The sequence below is a fragment of the Hypomesus nipponensis genome, chromosome 2 (assembly GCF_054491055.1).
Source record: "Hypomesus nipponensis isolate SF chromosome 2, ASM5449105v1, whole genome shotgun sequence".
Taxonomy (NCBI): domain Eukaryota; kingdom Metazoa; phylum Chordata; class Actinopteri; order Osmeriformes; family Osmeridae; genus Hypomesus; species Hypomesus nipponensis.
Genome location: NC_140362.1, coordinates 12,785,018 through 12,807,165, shown reverse-complemented (window position 1 = coordinate 12,807,165; position 22,148 = coordinate 12,785,018). Strand labels below are relative to the sequence as shown.

Below are 22,148 nucleotides of genomic sequence, written 5' to 3'. Positions count from 1 at the left end.
GATCATCTGAGGTGACCTCTCTGGGGTCAGGCCATCCCCCCCCTGCCCTCTCCTACTCTCTGTCTGACTCTCTCTCCATCTCTGGGTATTTTAGCCAGGAACTGGGAGAAACATAATAGAGGATATGTTATTTAATGAAGACAAAAGAAATGTAGCCTCTTTTGTGCAAGACCCCCCACCCCCTAATTCCTATTTAACAGTTTAGAAATGAGCAAACCTATTCACACCATGGAGACACCACAAATCTATTTCAATAATTCCCACACCCCGTCCTGTTCGTGAACACATAAATGGTTCATTTGATGTGTGTGTGTCTGTGTATTGTTAGTAGGGACGGGAATCAGCAGGGACCTCCCGATACAATACTAAGGTGGCGATTCGATATGTATCACGATTCTGTGGGTATTGCGATTCTGTAAGTATTGTGATTCGATATTACGATTTATTTTGGTTATTACTGCACCATGGAAAACAGTTGAATCATACTTTCAAATAAAACACAGTCAAATTCTATAGACCTTACATTTTTTGTTCCTAAATATAAACCTTAACTTAATGACTGGCGGGCAGCCAATAGAAAAAATAAATAAAAATGTGCCCTATTATTTTAGAGCCCCTTTAATCTGCACACAAACTTAGGCTACTTTTAAACAATAAATAAAAGGTAAATTAAATATAACGAATAAAAGTTTAAAAAAAAACAACTAGGCTAAGCTAGTGCTTTGGTATGTTCAGATTCTTGTGCAAAAACAAGAGCTGGTCAACATGCTCTGGGGTGAGGTTGCTCCTCCGGGCAGTAACGACGGTCCCCTGCAGTAGAGAACACACGTTGGGCAGGCACACTTGTGCCTGGTACACACAAGTACCACTTGGCCAGGAGAAGGTATTCTGAGTGATGACCTTTCCACCAGTCCATTGTCTGTGACTAAAGCTGGCTCTTTCTCGGTAATGCCCCGTTCCTCAGCTACGTTATGAAGTAGTTCTGCCATGTTTGCCCCGGTGTGTCATGCAAAGCCCTAGTCTGGAGAACGTGAGGAGACTTACACCATTCATCAGTTATGTGATGGGCTGTTACTATTACATATGACTCAGTGGCCCTCGACGTCCAGGTATCGCACCAAGCAACTCCATCTGAGCAACTCGTTGAGCTTTACTCAACGATTCCTTTACTTCTATCTTGACCTTGCTGTAGATCTTGGGCAGGGCTGTGTCCGAAAAAGAAACGTCTTTATGGTATTGTGTACCTCGGCTCTATTACGAAAACCTGTATTTTTGACCACACTGTAGGGATGAAGGTCTTTGCATATAAAATGAGATATGGATTGTGTGATGCGAATAGCTTTTTCTGAACTGCTGGGGAGCTTACTGAAACGTGTCCAGCATTTGTTGTTTGTTGCTAGCAGCATTGGCTTCCTCCGCCGTTTTGTCAGATAATTCCGGATGGTGTCGAGAGATATGAGCACGTGTGTTTGTAGTATTACCACAATATTTCACCTGGCATATTTTGCAGAGAGCATAGCTCATGTCTATCTCATTCTTTCCCTGTAAATTATGAAGTCCAACATTTTTCCAGACGTGTGATTTAAAATGTTTAGGTGCAGCATGAATCTCGGGCCTCACGTCTGACATGTTTGCTGTCCCACAGGTTAGCCTTTGCATAGCTACTACGTGTGAGGCTGCGCTTCTAGCCAGAAGGAAATCATGATCGAATAGTTTGCATTGCGCCATCTGTAGGATTATAAGCGCAACACTTTTTTTTCTCGCATTGAATAAAATAATTAAAAGTAGGCTACAGACAAAATATCGATTTGGGCGGCATTGTGGCGATTTAAAAATCGTCATTCACAAGAATCGCGATTCGTAACTGAATCGATTTTACCCCCCATCCCTAATTGTTATGCAACACTCGCCTGCAAGATGTCTTGGTTGATGGCAGTCTCCATAGTGATGGCCTGTTCCTGGGCCTGTGGTTGGGAGCTCTCCCCGGCCACCTGCTCGGAGAGTTCCAGAAGCTGCTGGATCACGTCAGTCACCACCTCGCTGCCCTCTGACCCCGCGCCCCCCCCACACGTCTCCTCCACCTCCTGCAGGGGGGACACAAGGGGGGGGGGGGAGACGGGACGCGAGGGGGGAACAGAGAGGTGAGACCAGAATCCTGTTATCCAGGCAGCGCTCATAGAGCTGCTTGTTTGATGGTGAACGCTGACCTGTGTGTTAGACGGCTCGTCTATGATGGATATGTGCATTTTGCTGATGTGGGCATTGAGACTGCCGAGCTTCTTGAACACGCAGCTGCAGTCCATGCAAGGGAAAAGAGGCACCCCCTTAGCCTGCAGAGAGAGAGAGACAGAGAGAGAGAGAGAGAGAGAGAGAGAGAGAGAGAGAGAGAGAGAGAGAGAGAGAGAGAGAGAGAGAGAGAGAGAGAGAGAGAGAGAGAGAGAGAGAGAGAGAGAGAGAGAGAGAGAGAGAGAGAGAGAGAGAGAGAGAGAGAGAGAGAGAGAGAGAGAGAGAGAGAGAGAGAGAGAGAGAGAGAGAGAGAGAGAGAGAGAGAGAGAGAGAGAGAGAGAGAGAGAGAGAGAGAGAGAGAGAGAGAGAGAGAGAGAGAGAGAGAGAGAGAGAGAGAGAGAGAGAGAGAGAGAGAGAGAGAGAGAGAGAGAGAGAGAGAGAGATTAAGATAAAGCATTTATCAATTTGATTCTATTATGATTCGAATTGAAAAGGCATCCTGCAACTTTGGACTGTTAGTTCAATATTTTGAGATACTGTGTGCTGAGCATGCATTCAAAAACTAAATATATCCCTATCTAGGCAACAAAAAAGTTATAAAAACTATACAAAAATTATAAAGACAGTTCAAGATGTCAGGGCCATACAGGAGAGCGTGCTGCTAGTTTTTGAGTGCACTGCAATATTCTAATGTCCCAAGGCCTCGGCACTTCGACAGCTAATTCAATAAACTCCCCATCATCTGCATTTAATACTGAGTCACACACAAGAAAACACATAACATATTTTCTTCCGTGTCCCGCTTTTTGGAAAGCCTTGCTAATAGTCTTCCGCTCAAAACACAAGACAGGAGAGACAACGGGTGCATTTGAGCGAAGGCTAATCTGACCAAATTGGACTGGCCACTCGACGAGAGCCAATGTGGCCGACGGTTATTTACACGTTCCATTAGCCGAGTGTAAATTAATATCAGCTAGCGGACGCCATCACAATGGACGAGAGGGGAACATGCATTCAGATGGGAACTCATAACAACAACCCCCTTGACCGCTATTATGTGTTGAATAAGAGGCAAATTAAACTAAGTGGCGATACGGAGGCTGTGTTAAGGCTTGATTTACACAGGCCGGACAGACACACTGCCCACAATGGTTAGTAATGCTAAGCAATGTGTTTATTTCCCAGGGCCAGTTCATGCAGAACCAGGCCTGTGGTCAAAGGAAAGATCAAGACCCTGATATTTGGCGGATAGGAATGATATATTTATAAGAAAAGCGCTTTTCATTGTTGACACACAACTGTTGGTGGGTCACAGGGGGTTTGTTTACCCCGAATGCTAAAATGTGGAAGATTCTGGAAAAGAGATCCATTACTACGGGCCCTCTTCCTGACACAGTGTCTTTTCACGTGTGAGTGGAGGGTGGGTGGGCTCATCTCTTTATGTTACTCCTCTTAGCATGATGCTCAAGGCACTGGGAACAGACCTACCTCCACCTACACACACAAACACAAACACACCTCTCTGAGAGACACTGGGTCCTATTCAGTTAGCTAACCCTAACTGTCATGGCTCATTCGTTTTAAAAATGTGCTATTATATGAGCACTTATTATTATGCATCTGGATCCTGACAATGAGGATCTGCTATAGTTAGATTCAGAGAGAGACTAGCTCATTAGCTTTCATTCACGGGCTACTTTGTGAATAAAGGTCTGAGACTGGCAGAGGAGGAAGCGGGCTGGGGTGAGGAGGAGGTAGGGTGGGGTGAGGAAGAGCAGGGCTGGGGTGAGGAGGACTAAACAGAATATGCTGCAGTGCAAGAGAGAGAGTTAAACAAAGTTCGATAATAAGCAGGAATTCATCTCATTCTATTTAAAGTGCACATAAAATGGTAACAAATAGTGCAGTTGTTATGATAATTAAGCTAAACTAATCAATCCAAGGAGTTAGAGGAATTGTAGTAGAAGGGATGAAAGAGTCAGTTGAGGTGATTGCATGGGCAGTTTGTGTGTGTGTGTGTGTGTATGTGTGTGTGTGTGTGTACCCGCTGTTTACCTCAGAGTGGACTCTCTGTACGTGGGAGTGCAGGTTGCCCTTCTGGGAGAAGGAGGCAGGGCAGAACATGCAGAGGTGTGGCTTCTCCCCAGTATGCCTGACCATGTGGGTCTGCAGAACCACCTTCTGGTTAAAGGACTTCCCACAGTTGGGGCAAACGTAGGGTCTCTCGCCTGCAGGGAAAAGACAGACACACACGCAAACCAACACAGTGAGGGGGAAAAATATATACACGGATATACATATAAAATGATCAAAACGTAACAATAATCAATGGGAGCACACAGGTGTTTACGGGCTTTGACTATCTGAAACGGTAGTACGATGATTCAACGCACCGGTGTGGATGCGGATGTGCCGGACGAGTTGACTAGGCTTTTTGAAAGTCTTTCCGCAGTGCTGACAACGATTGGTGAACCCACTGCGATCTATGTTCTTTTTGTAGTTTCTGGAATTTGATGTGAATGCCCTGGGGGGGTGGGTGGGGGAATAAGCAAACCATAAATAAACAAACTGACAGGAGATGAACGCAAACGCGCTCGTGAACGTGGGTGTGTTATAGACTCCGACCTCATCTTGACATGGATCTTCATGTGCTCCTTGAGCTGTGCGGCCATCTTGAAGTCCTTGCCGCAGGTCTTGCAGGAGTAGACCTTGATGCCGGCCAGCTCCTTCCGATGCTCCTCAAGGTGGAGAGACAGCTGGCTGTGCAGGATGAACTCATCCCCGCACTCGGTGCAGATCAGGTTCTGGAGGAGCGCACGAGGGCAGGGTTGGAAGAGACGAGACAGGGGAGAAGCAGGTCTGTGAGGGTCAGGCAGTGGATCAATAGCTCATGGTGGATCCTGGACATGAGAAGTTAACTGTGCCATTTGCTTTGCTATGTCGACGTCGACAAACGAGAGTAAGTGGTTTCATGGAGAGTGGAATGATTGAGTTGATTGCTTAAGACCTGACCTCCTCTTTCTCGTGCAGCATGATGTGGGACTTGAGGCTGGCCACGCGCGAGAACCTCTTCTGACACACGGGGCAGGTGGGGTTGGAGGTTGTGTGCGTCGACTTGTGGAGGGTGAGGTTGAACTCCACGTTGAACGTCTGAGGACACTGGTCACAGCGATGAGGCTGAAGGACGGGAAGAGGGAAGAGGGTGAATGAGGCACTCTGAATGCCACAGCCTGGCTCCGGCCCCAGCTCCAGGGATGCAGGGTCTGACCTTGTCGTTGGCCTGGTGTTCTCTGTGGTGCCGTTGTAGCTGGCTCTCAGTGCTGAAGCTCTGGGAACACACAGAGCACCTGATGTCCCTGGTCTCTCCATGACTGGAGCTGTCAGCCTTCTGCTCAGAGAGGTCTGCTGACATGACAGGAGAAACAAACAACTTTCAAAGAGGACAAAAGACGTGTGCTGTGGTGTATTTTAAGTTGTCCTCTTTTTTCTCTCTATTAATCTAAGATGTAAGACAAGCCCATATACCCTTTTCAATAGTTAACACTAGATCACTACTTGTATGCTTTGAACTTTACATCTCATTACTTGATATGCCAACTTGCACTTACGTAAACAGTTATGTCCTTATTCTGTTTTCTCTCAATGTAATAATGTGTATGAATAATTTACAACTAAATAGCTTTAATCATGTGCTATAAATATGTATTGTAACACACGATGAGGTCATTAATACATAGCCTAATACTAGTAATCATAATGGTGCGGTATGGTCAGTTTTGTGAGATGTGAATGTTTACATTACTAGCCATGATGACAGGACCATAACAATGAATACAAGCAAGGTTTTTTATTTGTTGTCAGATTTCCTGACACCAAATTTTCATGTGCATATCGTGGGCCATAGTTAGCTGCAATTCTAGAGTTAGCCAAACAAGGTTTACTGGCTAATTAGCCTATTAGCAAGCTAGTTAGTAGTCATGGACGGAGGATGGCGAATGATTCCCATTCAGTCTTGACAGATAGCCAGCTAGCTAGCTACGTTAACAACACAGCTAGCTGGAGAACTCAATATAAAAATAGCTAGGCTAGCTAACAAAGAGACTGTGGCCAGCTATACAAGTCAATTGTAGCTAACATTAGCTTAGCTTGCGCCGTCAAGCCTACACACGACGCAGAAAGCCCGTTTAAAGAGTCAAAATACTTTAAATTTGTTTTAGCTTGGAGGGACACGTTACTTCCTCGGCGTTTAGAAATGGACTGAAACTGAATAAGTAGAGCCACCAGACTGTTATTAATATCATTCCGCCTCAATCACTCCTTTCTAACACAACGCCATGGACGCCCGCAGTACTATATCCGGGGACTATATCCACAATGTTCAAGTCAGTTTATATCACATACGCAGCAGTTTGTCTGTGCAATACAAGCCTGTTCATATAGCCTGGACTCTGAATTTTTATTCGTGACATTTTGGTACTGATTACCTGCTCCGTTGGTGGTTTTATCCCTCAGTTTTCGAGGCCGGCCCCGCGGCATAGTTCCAGGTTTCAGGGCGGGTGTACTGTGAACGATTTGTGTTTCAAAATGGCTACTGCTTCATGATCAGCACCTCGCGGACAGGGAGAAAGCCGCGGACCCATGAACTCAACATAGACGGACCTGACAAAACTCCGTTCGCATCGAGAGTGATATTCCCTTACTTTGGAGGAGGGAGACATCTAGCGCCAAGTGATGTGTATTGTGTAGAATAATAAAAATGATGTTTGTAATCAAAATGTATTTGCCATGAAAAATGTATAAACACTTAAATAATCTTAAATTGTTGATGCTCATTTTCGGAAACTATTGACACAATTAACCCGATGGAATATTTCAACAAGCATGATTAGGTCAGTTCTTGTGAAGACGATGAGCTGAAGCTCATAAACTGACCAACTAACCCGGCTTGGAAACAACTCATTTACACAGTCCGTGTGTAAAATAGTGGCTGTGAGAAGTGCCAATGTTAGTAGACCTATGTTCAAGTACTATCGGTAGGCCATTGTATTTTAGGAATCAATTGTGTCTGTGCGAGACCCCCACAAATTTTTAATGGAATAGATGATGGAAATTAATCAGAATGTTTATAGTAAAAACATTTTAGCTCTATATAAAAGTGTTTGACAGACCAACAACATACATTACATTTTTAAACTAATAGAAAAAAATCCTTCAACACAATGTCAATCATTATATGACGACAAAACAGTCTGCATAGTGGGTGGAAAATGCTTAAAGTAGTTAAGAAATGCTTCAGTGATTGCGTAAATATATTTGCATTATAACCACATGTAATTTGTTGCTAGGAGTGCCACAAGAAATGGTGCAATGAGCTGCACCACGTGGAGAGGCAGTAGATGGCCCTCAGGGATGGTATGCTGGAGGGGCAGGGACTGCGTCGTCATCGCAGCCGTTCAGGAGGGCAACGTCACTCGACACAGAAGCAGCGCTGGTCACTGGGACCGGGGTGTCTCCGTTCTCAACCATCACCACCTGAGGTAGGGGGGAAATGAGGGACATATCCATGTGGGGCAGTGACTTCCTTACACTCATTCTCTCTCTCTCTCCACTTCAAAGAAATCTGAGATGGGGAGGGAGGACATCTTTAATTGAAAGAAGGGGAGAGGATGTGCATGCGGATTCCAAAAACTTTCAGCTACGCCAGCTAGGATAAGGCACGGTAAGTGGAATTCAATGTAGCCACAACTTCAAGAATGCTGCAGAGAGAGAGAATCTTTCAAGATGGAGAGTATTACAGGAGTATACTTCCTACTTGTGTGGGTTAGCCTACTTAATAGAAGACAGAATACTTTCAGTATGGCACACTTAAGGATCCAGTCAAACTTATTTGCAAGTACCGTCTATTGGTCATAACAATCAAGAAACACCAAGATCCAGGCTGCAGCTAGCTTGTCTGTGCTTTGCAAGGCATAGTCACTAGGGGTGTAACAATATATTGTGGAACAATATATCGCAATACAAACATTTTACAATATGTATCGTAGAGTTATGGCATTATTTTTACAATATGACGTCCGTTTGATCCTATTGGTTGAGCTATCAGCACGCAACCTACTCTGCACCTGTGTCAGGCGTGCATTCATTGCATTCACAGAAATCGCTTGAACTGAGTCACCTTAATTGTATGTACAACAAAGAAAATTATTGAAAATGTTTAATGTTTTGGAAATAAATCTGTTAATTGAATTTCAGTTTCATTTAAAATGTTGTTCAAAATATTGTGATACGTATTGTATAGTACACCCAGTATCGTGATACGTATTGTATCGTGAGCTGAGTGTATCGTTACACCCCTAATAGTCACCTATTAAACCATTTAAAGATTTTAAATTTTGGATCACTGCACTTAACCTGCAGCTGCTTGTCACCAGATTATCAGAGAATTGTCAGACAGCCCTCAAACTTACAATGCTGTGCATCCCACGGCGGTGAATGGCTTTTCCAGAGAAGACGGCGCCAGAGATTGAAACACAGACCTCCACAACCGTGAGGACCAGCAGCAGGCCCCAGATCCCGTACAGCAGACTCTAAGAACACACACACACACAAACATACACGCATGCAGAAGGGGAGGGAGGAGTGAGATACATGGCTCTACATTCAAGCCTAAATATTGGTTCACAGGCTCCGCCTATGTGTAGAGATATCCTTGTATCCTTTTGGTTAGCCTATACTCACAGTCAGTTTCCAGGCCATCCACATGCATTTCTCTCTCCATCTTGAATTGTTTTCATCTTCGTCATGTGAAATATCACAGATTCTGTCACTGGAGGCTGTAGCCAGCAGTAAACTGAGATATCCAATTCCAGCCAGACTAACAATGGCACTGATGATGTTCAGAGCCAAAGTTGCTCTAATCTGAAATCAGAAATATTAATTTTTAGTCGGACTATTGGTTTGCTCACTGCACATTATGTGTAGTGCATAAATAAAGCAGAAGAATAATATAGCCTAGTTGACACAGGTCTGCATTTAGTAGAGTCTGTTGAGACCATACAATGTGAGACTTAATGACCACTAAAACTTGGGACTGTTTGAGATGGACAATCTGCAGTACATTGGAACACAAGTTCATATAGCTCAAGTAATTAATTTGAAATTACTTTACCACAGAGTGAGTAATGATTTACACTCATTATTTGAACACAAAGAATCAACAGCACTTTTCCTGGATTAACCCATTAGCCTTTTACTTTTAGCCCCAAACACACACAAACTGTTCATACAAAACAGTGACTTACCATACCCAGACTTTTCCCTTTACGAGCAGCCACAGATAAAGATCCAGATATGACAAACTGATGAGTAAAAGAAAGACAATTATAAGGAAGCATCCATAGGTTGAAGATAAGCAATGATGATTTCTGGATAGGATTTATGTTCATTTGGAATCCTATACGCCTCTAGCTATTTTAAATTACATATCTCTGGCTCCTAAACCAATGGGTTTTGGACAAAATGTCCTAGTATCCAAATGTTTAATGTAACTAAGCAACTATTGCAATATGCCTAGGGCTGTGGGATGGACTTTGCCCTATCACCTTTAGGTCTACCTGTGCATACCTGATTAATAAAATTCTGATCATTCGTCTGCTTCCTGGTGTAAATGTAACGTTTTCTGTCTTAAAATGTCCTCTTTCAGTTGATAAAAACTTACTGCAACTCCCAGGAAAAGAGGTGCCTGGATATGCAGGGTGGGAGAGATGATCCCGGTCAAGCTCACCAACACGAACAACATTCCAATGAAAATCTGTACAATCTGAAAAACAGAAGTCCATAACACCATTGTGATTTTGCGGAAGCGTGGAACTGAAATGTCTTGAACTTTTCCACACAAGGAAGGTAGCATCAATGTCTCACCCCAAGGGATTGCGGCTCGCCGCGCAGGAATATCCTTGTCATTTCAGAAACCTTATATGACTCAGCAGGTGCTGAATAGGGAACTTCGCGTTTAACTTGTTGTGCGGGGACAGTGATTTGGCCGCTTTCATTCTGAGAAAAGACCTGTGTGACAACCACGACTCCATTGGCGTTGGTGATGGTGGTGGACATGTCAATTGAGCAAATATTCGAACTCTAAGGTGCAGAAACTGTGTACAAAAACGAAAAAGAGGCGTTATTTAAGATTTTCTTTTGAAACACATTTGGTTTATGCAACTTGCAAACGCATCTCAAGATTCTCGACATTGTTGCATAAACTTATCTGAAAAAGTAGTCAGCATTGTAAGCCTTTCAGGGACCTTTAGTAGCCAACAACGCGATATTTAATTGCCTATTAGGCTAACACATTATAACAACATAACAACAAAGAGCGAAAGTATGTAAAAAATCGACCGTACCTATTGGTAAGCAGTCACTCTCCAAGGTGTCGTAGTGTATAAAACACGGAAATAGCCTGTTCGTTCGTTTAGACTGTATCATTCCTTGGAGCTTTTACGGGAACGAACTTCCCCTTTGGCACTGTGACAGTGCCGCCGCTCGCTTAACGCGCACTACGCGCTGTGCGTAGGGCACGAAGCCTGAGGGGGCACCAAAAAGTTGCCAAATGCAAAATCATCAGTTATTAAAGTTTAAATTAGTAATAAAGGTGAAGAGCTCCTTGGCTGCATGCTTTCAGTTTTAAACAGGGTGGCCGCAGGTCCTTAAAAAGTCTTAAATCACTTTTCCTAAAAATAAGACCTTAACAAGTATTACATTGTCTTAAATTCAGATTGGATGGGTCTTAAATTGTGTGTGTCATGTCACTTCCAAAATGCAATCTGTTCTGTCAGGTCGAATATTTTTTGTTTGTTGCGTTGCGTTGTCTATGGTTAGGTCAGAGCGTAGCCTACTGCGCAGATTTTGATGACGTAGCATCTGCAATACAGCAATGGTTGATAGCCACTCATCTTAGAAACATGGGGAAATGGAAGTTCAATTACAAATGGCTTGAAAAGAACGAGTAGTCTTGGTTAAGGTTGGTGCCTGGAAATGCTTATGAATTGAACTGCGTGTCGGAAAGATTTCTAACTTGGGACAATGGGGATCAGAGCGATGGAATTGCACATGCAGAGCAAAAACACAGATCCTACGAAGGGCACGCCAGAAGCCTACTAGTGCTAGTGCTGCTCCAACATTTCCATCGCTAGCAACGATGTCAACGCTACAACGGTGGATGTTACAGTGGGTGGCAACTGCATAGTAGAGGGGCGCATGTTTTTCACTGATAGGGACCCATTTATGGAATAATTTACCAACAGAAATAAAAACACAAACCGAACTGAAAACATTCAATAGAAAGATGAAACACTGGCTGAAAGAAAACCAAACATGTAGCCACTAAGTCAGGTCCAGAAAGGCAGGAGCACAGTCAGTGTGTCTCTGTTGTCCCTGTTGTCATGTATTGTGTTGTTACGTGATGTGCTGTTGTGTGTAATGTGGTCATGAATCTGTGAAATGTTGATGCGACCCGATCCCCGGAGAAGCGGTAGATGACGGACGGACGGCTTTAGCCATCATTTTCCTATAGAAATACTTAGTTAACAATCTAGCATAGAAAATAATTCAACTAAGGGACACTGTATATCATCTTTACATTCTGTTTGAAAAGTTGTTTAAAAAATACAATGGATAATGAACATCTAATAAAACAGTTTTCCACTGGTTAATTGAAGGATGTTCGGAGCATTCCTCTGTAGTAGGTGTGTAGATAATTCAGAAGTAAAACACTCACCATGCCCTCCAGAACCTTGCCAAAGACCACGTGTTTCCCATCCAGCCACGGTGTCGGAACGGTGGTGATGAAGAACTGAGAGCCGTTTGTATCTCATAATTAGCCATACTGAGCCAGCCAGGGCCATAATGCTTCAGCCTGAAGTTCTCATCAGGGAACCGCTCTCCGTAGATACTACTGCCTACAATATAAAAGAAAGCAAATGTAAACGTTTCATACAATTGATACATATTGTTTTGGTACTTTGTCACAAAAAAACACATGTTATTCATTGACATATGAACATATGGCCACCCCCGTCATGCCGATTTAAAGATACTGTATCTGTGCTGTGATTACCTCCAGTGCCATCTCCACGGGTGAAATCTCCTCCCTGAAGCATGAAGTTCTTAATAACTCTGTGGAATTTGCTGCCTTGTAGCCAAATCATTTCTGTTTAGATAACAGGCATAATGTCAGTACTATGTCAATCAGATTGTTTGTTAAAAGGATACTGTGAGCTAACCCATCTTCTTAAAATATATATTTAAAAATTAAGTCAGTCAAATTTTTGCATCAGTTCTGATGACCCGAACATCACTCGTATTTATTGCTCTAACTCCATCAACATCAAGAGATGTTCAATATATGGTAGCCTAGTGTCGAGCAGGCCCTATCAGAAAAAATCACTATTTTTTTATGAGCTTTCTGCAATGCTAGTCAAGGTGACCATAGCTAGGTGGCTACCATATACCAAATACCAGCTATTTTCCGGTATACCAATTATCTGAATTATCTGTTGTAGCATTGACCACAATTACTTTACATTTAAGCTAAAGTTGCAACACATTGTGTTCAGGAAATATATAGTTCAATTGGCATGCTATGCAATTATGCCACACATAGTGTGTGACACTGAGTCCTTACTGTAAGTCTTACTAAATGTCCTGGATATTTGAGCAACACAGGTTTGAGCACACTCTTCCAAGTTCCCACTGCTGGCACTAGTAGTACAGTATTACGAGATAATAGTTTTGTGTTGGGTTCATACTCTGTGCAAACGTTCTATTTCAAGTGCATGCGGATCGCGGAAAAATTCAACCAGCTACTGAAACAAATCGCTGTGCGATTGGACGCGAAGTGCCTGGAAGCGCAGCCTTTTTCCTTTCGGCGCCCATGTTATCAAATTGGATCGGCTACTGTGAAGGAATGATAACATACTGCTAATCGATGCTGCTATACAAATCACTACCTCATATATGTATGTATACCCATTTGTCACAAAATGCTTACTACTAAGAACATGTATCCAATTATAATCAATTGAAGTAGTCACGTAATGCTTACTACTAAAACATGTATCCATTTATAATCAATTGAATTAATAAAGAACTAATGAGATCATGCAACAGGATGCATATCTGTGCAAGTGAGGCCTGGCTGAGACTAGAATATGTGCAGCAAGGTGTGTGCGTCAATGTAACTCTGGGGTGTGCAAACATGCCAAGGTCAGACAGGAGGAGAGCTTGGGACGCTCAGAGACTGGTGCGAGCACAATAGGGCTTCTCAGCTATGGGGAGTAAAAGTGTCAACTTGGGAGATAAGGTGATGCTGGGACTGTAACTCTTCTCCGTTTAAGGACGGCTTAGACCAGCTGGTCTGAGCACCTTTGGATATATTCTGTGCTGAGGCCCCGTACCTTGGGGACCCTGCCCACCTTTCCCCATACATCATTGACCCTGCCCCTCCTGCATACCCTTGGAGACCCTGCCTCACCTTTCCCCGTACATCATCGACCCTGGCCTGGTCTGCTTCACCCCCCTCTCCTGGAGACATGACCCCCCCCTTCTTCCCTGGAGGCGCAGCTCCCATCTCCCTGTACGCCATCAGGACCTTGGGGCGATCTACTCCCTTCCCTGGAGCCCTCCCCCTCCCTTGGATTACCTCAGACCTGTGGGTCTTGTCTGCCCCCCTCCCTGAGTAGACCTGTGGGTCTTCTTCGCCCCCTCCCTCTCCAACATCACCAGATCCTTGGACTTCCCACCCTGTGCCACCGTGAACGCCCTGGACATTTAATTGGACTATCACATCCCCACCCTATGGTCTTCTGGCCAATCACCAATCAAAGGCACTCCCTCTCTGGGGGGTACAAGACCTGTCTCCCGAGGACAGGGAGACAGAACTTGGACTGGGCAGAACTCTCTCTGATCTCTGTCACGACCACTTTCTCAACAAAGGCCTTCGTTTGTTCTATTCTGAGACTCTGGTTCTGTGAGACTACTGTTGCATCATCTGATCCATTGTATATCCATTGTAGACTACGAACATCCTGGTGTGTTGTTTTCATTGTGTATTTTGAGATTGCATCTTTACTTATATTAAACCACAAGTAACCTGGTCCGATATTTAACCTTGTATTATTCTCCACTACCCAGCTGAACATTCCTTAACACTACACAGGCTGCGAAGTGCCGCGAAGACCGCGGAGGCAAAGCAAAATTGATGTCAAAAGACGACAAAATGTCGTCTGTACACAAACGTGAAATTATATGTTTTAGTACACTTGCCATACGCAGTGGCGCCTTAATGCACGGGCTTACCTGGTCGTAAGCCCGGGGCCTCGACCAATCAGGGGCCTCTTAATAATAATACAAAAATAATAATGATGATAAACGTCCATATTTGCGGTGCCATTACTCTGCTCTACAGTGGCACCCGGTGGTGGATGTGGAGGGAGGCCCCCCTCCCCCTTATCTAAACAAAATGTAACAAAAACTATAGAGGGTAGTGTGCTTGCTTGCGTCGGTTGCAAATGGGTCCATTTATACCGGCAGTATTTTTCAGATGGAATCGCGATTCAACAGTAGCTACCATCTGCTAACTGAAAATATGCCCCTAAACGCGACTTTTTGGTCTCAGTCAGTCTAGAGCCCTGCGTGCGTCGTTGCTAACGTGTGCTGACGTTGTGACGTAGGCTAGCACAGTTCCCTTCGTTGACCCAAGGCACTTTTTGCCACAAAAACGGAATTTCAGCCTAAACCGTGCAACGGAACGTAAACAAAAATACAAGCAACTCAATCACTACCAAGACGAAACTTTTGACATTAGCGGGCGGGGGGCCTAAAAAAATGAACAAAAGTCCATAGCCCAGGGGCCTCAAGTGCTATTAAGACGCCCCTGGTGCCCTGACAGCGTGATGATGAGATAGTGATGCTATGTGTCTCGGAGTCTCTTGCATGAACCAACTCCGCTTGATTACAAATCAATCCATTCACACTCACTTTATTACATTGAAACAAGCTACTGTACAACATTTTGAAGGGCATAGCCTACTGTAGGCTTCAAGTCTAGGCATTCAGTGGGTCAGTAGGCCTTCAAGCAGACCTGACCTACACACACACACGCAAAGATCAATGGTTTCCTTTGGTTTCACAAAGAAAACCAATAATTGTTTACAACACTATAATAGTATTTGCATATTTTCCATAATGACTCGATTAACTCAATATATAATCAAATAATATCAAATAAGTCTTTTATTCAGTTGTATTTCCATTCATATTTATAGTATTTACATATTTTCTCCATATATTACAATGTATTATTATTTAATTAATTCATTATTGTGCCTACAGCTCCCCGGCATGTTCTGCATTGTTGCTTACATGATCAAATTGGTACGTTGTCGGTTTGACTCCAGAGACCTCGAAAGTAAGACTCTCTCCCTCAGATTTGACCTGGTCACCTAATTTAAATGTTCTCCGCTGGCGCCACCCATACAGCCCTGCCAGTACAAACACGCAGACACACACAGCCAGTAGGAAGGAAACTGCAATTAGCTCGCTATGATAACTCTTGGCCATTTGGGGTTCAAAACGTTCAATGATGTTGCTTCTGTGTGTTTGTGTGCCTAGGGCCTTGCCGGGGGTAGTTGAGTCTGTCTGTGTGTATGGTAAATGTGGGGTTGGCACGGGAGTGACAGGGTTCAACACTTCTTCCAAGTTGATGTTTCCATCGACCTCATCAATGTCCATCATGGTGTCCGCATGTTCCTCATTCATCGAGTTCTCTTGTTCTGATGATGTCTGACTTTGAATGTTGTCACTTGAAGTGGTCCGTGTTTGCACAGGCCGTGGGGCAATGCTACGTGGAGAGGCGCTCAGGCTCACAATGTAGTTCGCTATCGTCTCCTGGAAGCCCCTCTCCACGGACACACAGTGGTAGGTTCCCTCAGTGTCATAGGTGGCCCAGAAGACAAGACTCCCTTCCCTGGACTGGAAGAAGAGACCCTTCGGCAGAGTGTCCCATTTGGGGGATTTCCAGATTAGGGTTGCCAGATTGGTGGGTTTGGAACAGTCCAGGCGTACTATTGCATTGATTGAGAGATACATTTTCTCTAGTGGTATTGGGAACAGAAAATAAGAGAACATAACAAATTCACTGACAAATCCTAGCAATGAAAGGATTATGCATTCAATATCTAGACATATCTAACATTCTTGTTGATTACTGTGTAATACGATTGCAAAATGGGAATTTACCAGGATCTGGCATTGTTCTGTTGTAGCTTCCACATTCTTTGCTCACGTTACCATGCTCTACATCCTGGCCACTGCAAACAAACAAAGAATATACAGCCCATGCTTTTTAAAATTCAAACAATTGTATTTAGCAGTGTGCTGAAACTTATTTTTCTCTATGCAGTCAATTGAGGTTAAATGATGCTTTTGAATCCACAAAATCATTGGAAAACAAATCAATCTCCTATACAAGGAAGCAATGGCTTGTGAAAGATGTATGATGAATCCAAACTAGGCACTCACAAATAAAGACTGGTGGACACCCTGGCACAGACTCCACTGGCATGGTCCCAGCCACAGAAGGGATCTCGTGCTAGGACACACTGGGCACAACTCATATATAATGGACACTGGGTTACGGACACCTTTGTTACCCTTTCCGATGTGCCCACAAAAACGACACCCTGTGGTGAGAAGAAACGACTGACTCCATGAGACTGTATGCAAAATATAGCCTTTTATCAACATGACTGGATTCAGAATGGATGAGATAAGAATCCAAACTCATTAGGGCACCTTGGCGATAGAAAGCAGGATATTAGCCATTGGCTGTGGTTGTCTGAATACTTGAATCTCCTCTATGATGTGGTGACCCCCATCCAGGAGAACAATTTTATGGAGCCATCCAGATTCTGCTCAAGAAAATATTTAAGTACAGAAAAGTCAGATACAGTCAGTACAGAAAAGTCAGATAAAGTCAGATACAGTCAGATGGCTGGGAATCAGGCTAGTAATCTGAAGGTGCCAAAGGACGTTGTGTCCTTGGGCAAGGCACTTCACCCTACTTGCCTCGGGGGAAATGTCCCTCTACTTACTGTCAGTCGCTCTGGATAAAAGCGTCCGCTAAATGACTAAATGTAAAGAAAAATACTATTATATTGAATTATGTTCTGGTACATAATGATGACCTGATGAAGCAGCTTCTAGCAAATATGCAGCACAAGTGAGGATGAAAATAAATCAGTTCACCGGGGCATTGGTTAAGCCCTGTGTCAACCTGAAGTCTGTGAGGTGAGAGCCTCCTCTAACAAGCTTTTTCAGTATTGAACTGAGAAAAACAAATTGCCTGGTAAACTGTCTTGTAGTGCAGCACAGAGTCATACCACTGAGTAGGAAGAGGACTGTGTAGTGTTTGCCATTAGCCGCCTGTGTCCTCAGGACAGCAACCCTGCTGTAGTGCTGGTCAGGGGAGACGAGGACTGGAGTGCCACCTACAGGTGTCACAACGTCACTGGCCAGGAAACTTAACCTGGCCATTGTCAGAACGGAGTCGGAAGCATTCCTCAAACCACACTGTAAACACAGAAAGCAAGACTCTGATTGTCTCTGGTGACCTAAATATATCATTATAGAGGTGTTACAAATGATCACACACTTTGTCATTGCGACACTTTGACACTACGACACTGTCTCAAACTACCTCTATATGGAGAAGTTACAACTCCAACACAGACACCTTGCTCAAAACTGAAAAGCTTCACTTAACAGCGTAATCTAAGAGATACATCCTTACCCTGCCCAGGTTATTATTTTTTCCAGAAGGATTCCATTGATGGGATTCCTTGTTGAATTCTTTATAAATCCCATTGAACACAGCCTTAATTTTCTTAATCCCAAAAACACACACAGCAGACTTGTTGGGTGACCTTAGAGAGAGTGGGTTAACAAACAACAAGAAAAGTTAGTGAAAAGTTGTTTTTGTTCAATTCCTCACAAGCCTATGAAGCATTTACATATTTCAAGTGTTTCAAGTGAGATCTTTCCAATGATGATCTTACCACTGGGATGTGAAGAGGCCATAGAACAGCATTTCTTGGGTGGAAGCGCCCTCTGCTGGCTGGAGGCGGGCTACGTCCTGGATTAGGCCGAAGGGCAGATCTTTGGGAGGTTGACAAAGCAGTTGGGCTTTTGCAAAGGAAGTCCAGCTTTTTTGGAGGGTTCTTATCCCACCAATGTCACCCTTGAATGCAACAAATCATGTTCATCATAAGATGAAGAAGCAGGATACAGACAACATTTGCAAATGCCTTCGGATTTTCATCACAATCAGTTCAACATTTTGAGACCAGAAATCCACTAGCAATGTTATTAAAGAGTTGAAAGTTAGTTATATTCTTTACTCCGATTAAAAACTTTAAGTAAATCTGAAACTCATTTGTGGAACCATGTTAAAACAGAGGCGGAAAACTAAACCTTTTTCTCACCTCGGATTTTGGAATCTCGGAATAGAGAAGTTGTCTATTGTCTAAAATGAGAAGTTGTCTAAAATGAGGGCAAACTCTTCTAATTCGCAGTCTTCTGGGCAGTGGATAGGAAATATTGAAATTATTCAGTAATTGGGGAACTCCAGTTTCTCACCTTGCAAACCTGTGCCACACGTGAGACTCTGAGCTCATCTGGGAAGCTGTACTCCTTTCCCACTTCGCTTAAGAAAAAGTAAACCTTTCTGTCTGCGGGATCTGTTGAGGCGCCAACAAACGTTGGTTCTGAAATTGAGGAACCGATACAGACATTTTAGAAACTGGGGTAAATGTTAGAGTGTTATTACACAAATGAATGAAGGAAGAATTGTTTTGTTTTTGTTATGACTGCTCACTGAAAAGGGTACGTCAAGAGGAAAAATATGAAATGGTGTGTTGAAATTTCAGTGTGGATAATCGTTCAACTGAATGTGCCAAGAGAAAATTTGGTTAAAGTCCTACAATACTGTATCTGCAGGACTATACTCTCTGGCCAATGAGGTTAACACTTTCAGACAATCAACAAATTGACATTTAACTGTCTTTCAAAGGTACCAAGCCAGGCGCTGAGTTCCCAAACTGAACACTCACCATCCAACAACTTAATGGAGGTATCCCTATCCAGGTTAACATCTGGACGACCGTCTTTACTGAGATGGCGGGAAATTGCAGCCTTTTTACCCCAGAAATCCGAGGTGGTCCCAGTGAAAAGCTCACCGTCTGCCCATAAAGCCATTTTGATGTGAAAATGAGATACATGTATATTAATGCCAGAGGTGAAACTGTTGCTGTAAATATCACAATGGGATGTGGGAATTTTTTAAAAACCTGTGCACTTTGTACTTCGGCATATTATTCATTAGTTGCCTCACCAATTGTAATGGCTGTGCTTCTTTGGAATGGGTTGAAAGGGCAGCGTCCTTTGGCCTCACCATTAGAATTGCTTGGGCCTTTGACCATAGTGAGACTGTCTTTAACCTGACAAAAAAATGGATCGAGTGAAAGATAGAGGGAGTGAGAAAAAAAGAGTGGAAGGAAGAGATTAATTGATGCAGGGAATCTGAATATAACAGAATGAAAACATGGACAGACCTAAGGGGGATCTGAGATAACCCAAACAAGTGTTTAGCATTGGAAGGGGGGGTGTAGTCTTACAATGTATGTGTCGTGAGGATTGTAGGCATAGCTTCCACAGGCATACAAGTGGGTGGTGTTGATATGCTGCAACACCCGAACCAGGTTTTGACAGTCTACCTGAAAGGTTCACAAAGCAAGAAGATACCGAGCCCTTCACTTGTCATGGCTTTGAAACCATCTTTTGAAAACAGCAGTGGGTTTTAATTGTAGTATGTGTTGCTCTTCACTTTTGGTAGTTTACTTAAAAAAAAATGGAAAGTACCTCCGTCCTGGCTTTCTGGTAACACACTTTACGATCTTCAGGGGTTGGCTTCCATTCCATCTGTGAGGAAAAAGTGTACATGCCTTAAATATAGAATACCGAATAAAGTTAATGACCTGGTTCAGTCATAGTATTGTGTTTGGTGTGTTGATGGTGTGCCGTGTGTCTGTAGCTACTGTCCACCTTGGTTTTCATGGTAAAGACACCAGGCTGACTGACATCCAGTGACAGCACGGCATCTCTGGCTCCCACAAAGAGAGTGGACTCATCGTTGCTAAGCAACAAAGTTAAGGTGTTACTGACGTCTTGTATTTGGAAGTGCTGAAGGGGTCTGTTTGGACTTCCTGCACAGGAAAAAGTGTCCATTTAACTCAAAGAAACGTTGAAATCATGGCTGTTGTTCCCTAATCAGCAGTAAACACATTTGGACAATGTGAGGGTTACAGACAGTGTATATTCTCATCCACCACCTCAAGGTAGGAACTGGAGATGAAAAGCTATGATTAGAACAAATATGAGAACAGTATGTCAATAGCACAGCGGCACATTCTAAAGTGTGATGTCTATAAAGATTTGACCAAGTATTAACTCTTGATGCCTGAACACCGTTGGGTTATAAATAGCCCAGGGACCCTCATAGAGTACAGACTTTGTGTTCAAATCTTGCAGCAGCAAGATGTGCCTCATGCACAGTACATGGGTACAAAAAAAATTACCTTCTGCCTGAGCTAAACACAATTCTCTCAAGTTCCTTAATGTGTCTTATGCCCTGCTTATGCAATGTCTTTGACATTCACATGAAGAATTAGTTAGTGTTGAGAGTGTTGAGAAAAGATTTCACAATTTTGGTTCACATTACATTACAGATTTAGAGTGTAAAAGCTATATTATCATGTTTCGATTAAAAAAAAGGATCATTTCAGTTCATAATGAGCCATGAACATAGGTGCAAGTTATGGTTTCATGAAGGTGTTTTTAATGCTAGTGAAGACTATATGTTTAAACAGTATTTTTTCCCCACCTACCTCACTCTTTTCTTTCTCAAGATACTGCAACTCCAGGTTTGAGCAACAAGATGTCAACACTTATGGTCCCAAATGAGGAATTAAAAATGCACAGCCAAAAATGCACTGCCAATATCCAATATTTAAGAAAAAGTACAGATGTTCTCTTAAAAAAGCTATCACAATTCTAAAGTTGATCTTTTTTATGTTATGAATGACAAGTAGGGTCAATCCTATAGAGCTAAATAAAGCAAGTTTGGGAGTAACATGATTAACACAAGCCATCAGCCAAGACAATATCATCATTTTTCTCACCCCAAAACCTTTGGATATTACAGGTATACCTACTCACCAAGAGGAAAGGAGATCCGTGGGGTTGCCAGACTTGAAGACAGAGCCAGGAGATGCCCGAGTGCAGTGCAGAGAACCCAGATCTGGCAACCACATGCCATGGCAAGGATGGAAAGCTTCTTCATGAGCAGAAGATTGTCTACAGGATACCTGGATGAAGACTGTGCTATGTTCAATTGTTTGCTCACACTTATAAAAAGAAGAGCTTTGAGACAGCTTGTGGCTCTTCAAACACAGTTCAACAGGGGACAGACATACATGAAAGATGGAAACTTCCTCTCAGCTGTGGTTGTTCGGTTATCTCGGAACTTAAAAGGAAGTGTGGGGGAAGGGTGGAATTGAGTCAGGTCAGCAACTGTTAACTCTTATTGCAAGTCGTCCGTTGCCTTTTCGAGTGTACAGTTAGGTAGGAGTGGGCAGTCAAACTTGTTTCACAGGTTATCACATTTGAACACAAAGAGCAAAGTAATTGATCAAAATAAGTTGTAAATTATAAATGTATAGATACATTATTTGTGGTGATGATGTCATAGACATGATGTCTCAGAACTCTGAGAGAAAGACATAACTGTCCAGGCATCACTCATTATACCTTCT

At 43.2% G+C, this 22,148-nt stretch overlaps 3 protein-coding genes across 7 annotated transcripts in view; all 3 read right to left on the bottom strand.

Annotated features, from left to right (window-relative positions):
* Positions 1–6,885, bottom strand: part of LOC146300876 (zinc finger protein 236) — a 28,327-nt gene extending 21,442 nt beyond the window's left edge. For 3 of the 5 annotated variants that reach the window (XM_084706775.1, XM_084706810.1, XM_084706801.1), the window contains exons 1-8: positions 6,711–6,876; positions 5,495–5,631; positions 5,239–5,403; positions 4,852–5,030; positions 4,620–4,750; positions 4,282–4,454; positions 2,208–2,330; positions 1,911–2,084 (exon numbers count right to left, since the gene is read on the bottom strand). In XM_084706775.1, the coding sequence (XP_084562901.1) occupies positions 1,911–2,084; positions 2,208–2,330; positions 4,282–4,454; positions 4,620–4,750; positions 4,852–5,030; positions 5,239–5,403; positions 5,495–5,631; positions 6,711–6,762 (1,134 nt within the window). In that variant the 5' untranslated portion in view covers positions 6,763–6,876. Of the gene's footprint in view, positions 1–1,910; positions 2,085–2,207; positions 2,331–4,281; positions 4,455–4,619; positions 4,751–4,851; positions 5,031–5,238; positions 5,404–5,494; positions 5,632–6,710 lie in introns of all 5 variants that reach the window. The other 2 variants (XM_084706784.1, XM_084706793.1) reach the window with 2 other exon arrangements.
* A 447-nt stretch (positions 6,886–7,332) lies between these two features.
* LOC146300875 (membrane-spanning 4-domains subfamily A member 4A) lies at positions 7,333–10,784 on the bottom strand. The gene is made up of 7 exons (XM_084706833.1): positions 10,626–10,784; positions 10,147–10,376; positions 9,944–10,045; positions 9,528–9,584; positions 8,965–9,144; positions 8,694–8,813; positions 7,333–7,758 (listed from the first exon to the last, which is right to left on the bottom strand). The coding sequence occupies exons 2-7, from the start codon at positions 10,336–10,338 to the stop codon at positions 7,630–7,632; spliced, it is 780 nt and encodes a 259-aa protein (XP_084562959.1). The 5' UTR covers positions 10,339–10,376; positions 10,626–10,784; the 3' UTR covers positions 7,333–7,629.
* A 4,459-nt stretch (positions 10,785–15,243) lies between these two features.
* LOC146300874 (semaphorin-4A-like) lies at positions 15,244–21,919 on the bottom strand. Its single transcript, XM_084706822.1, has 14 exons — positions 21,553–21,919; positions 20,380–20,540; positions 20,197–20,256; positions 19,953–20,051; positions 19,670–19,775; positions 19,389–19,517; positions 18,916–19,043; positions 18,336–18,517; positions 18,071–18,203; positions 17,661–17,850; positions 17,074–17,189; positions 16,801–16,961; positions 16,519–16,589; positions 15,244–16,373 (listed from the first exon to the last, which is right to left on the bottom strand). The coding sequence occupies exons 1-14, from the start codon at positions 21,674–21,676 to the stop codon at positions 15,607–15,609; spliced, it is 2,427 nt and encodes an 808-aa protein (XP_084562948.1). The 5' UTR covers positions 21,677–21,919; the 3' UTR covers positions 15,244–15,606.
* Between the last annotated feature and the right edge of the window lie 229 nt (positions 21,920–22,148).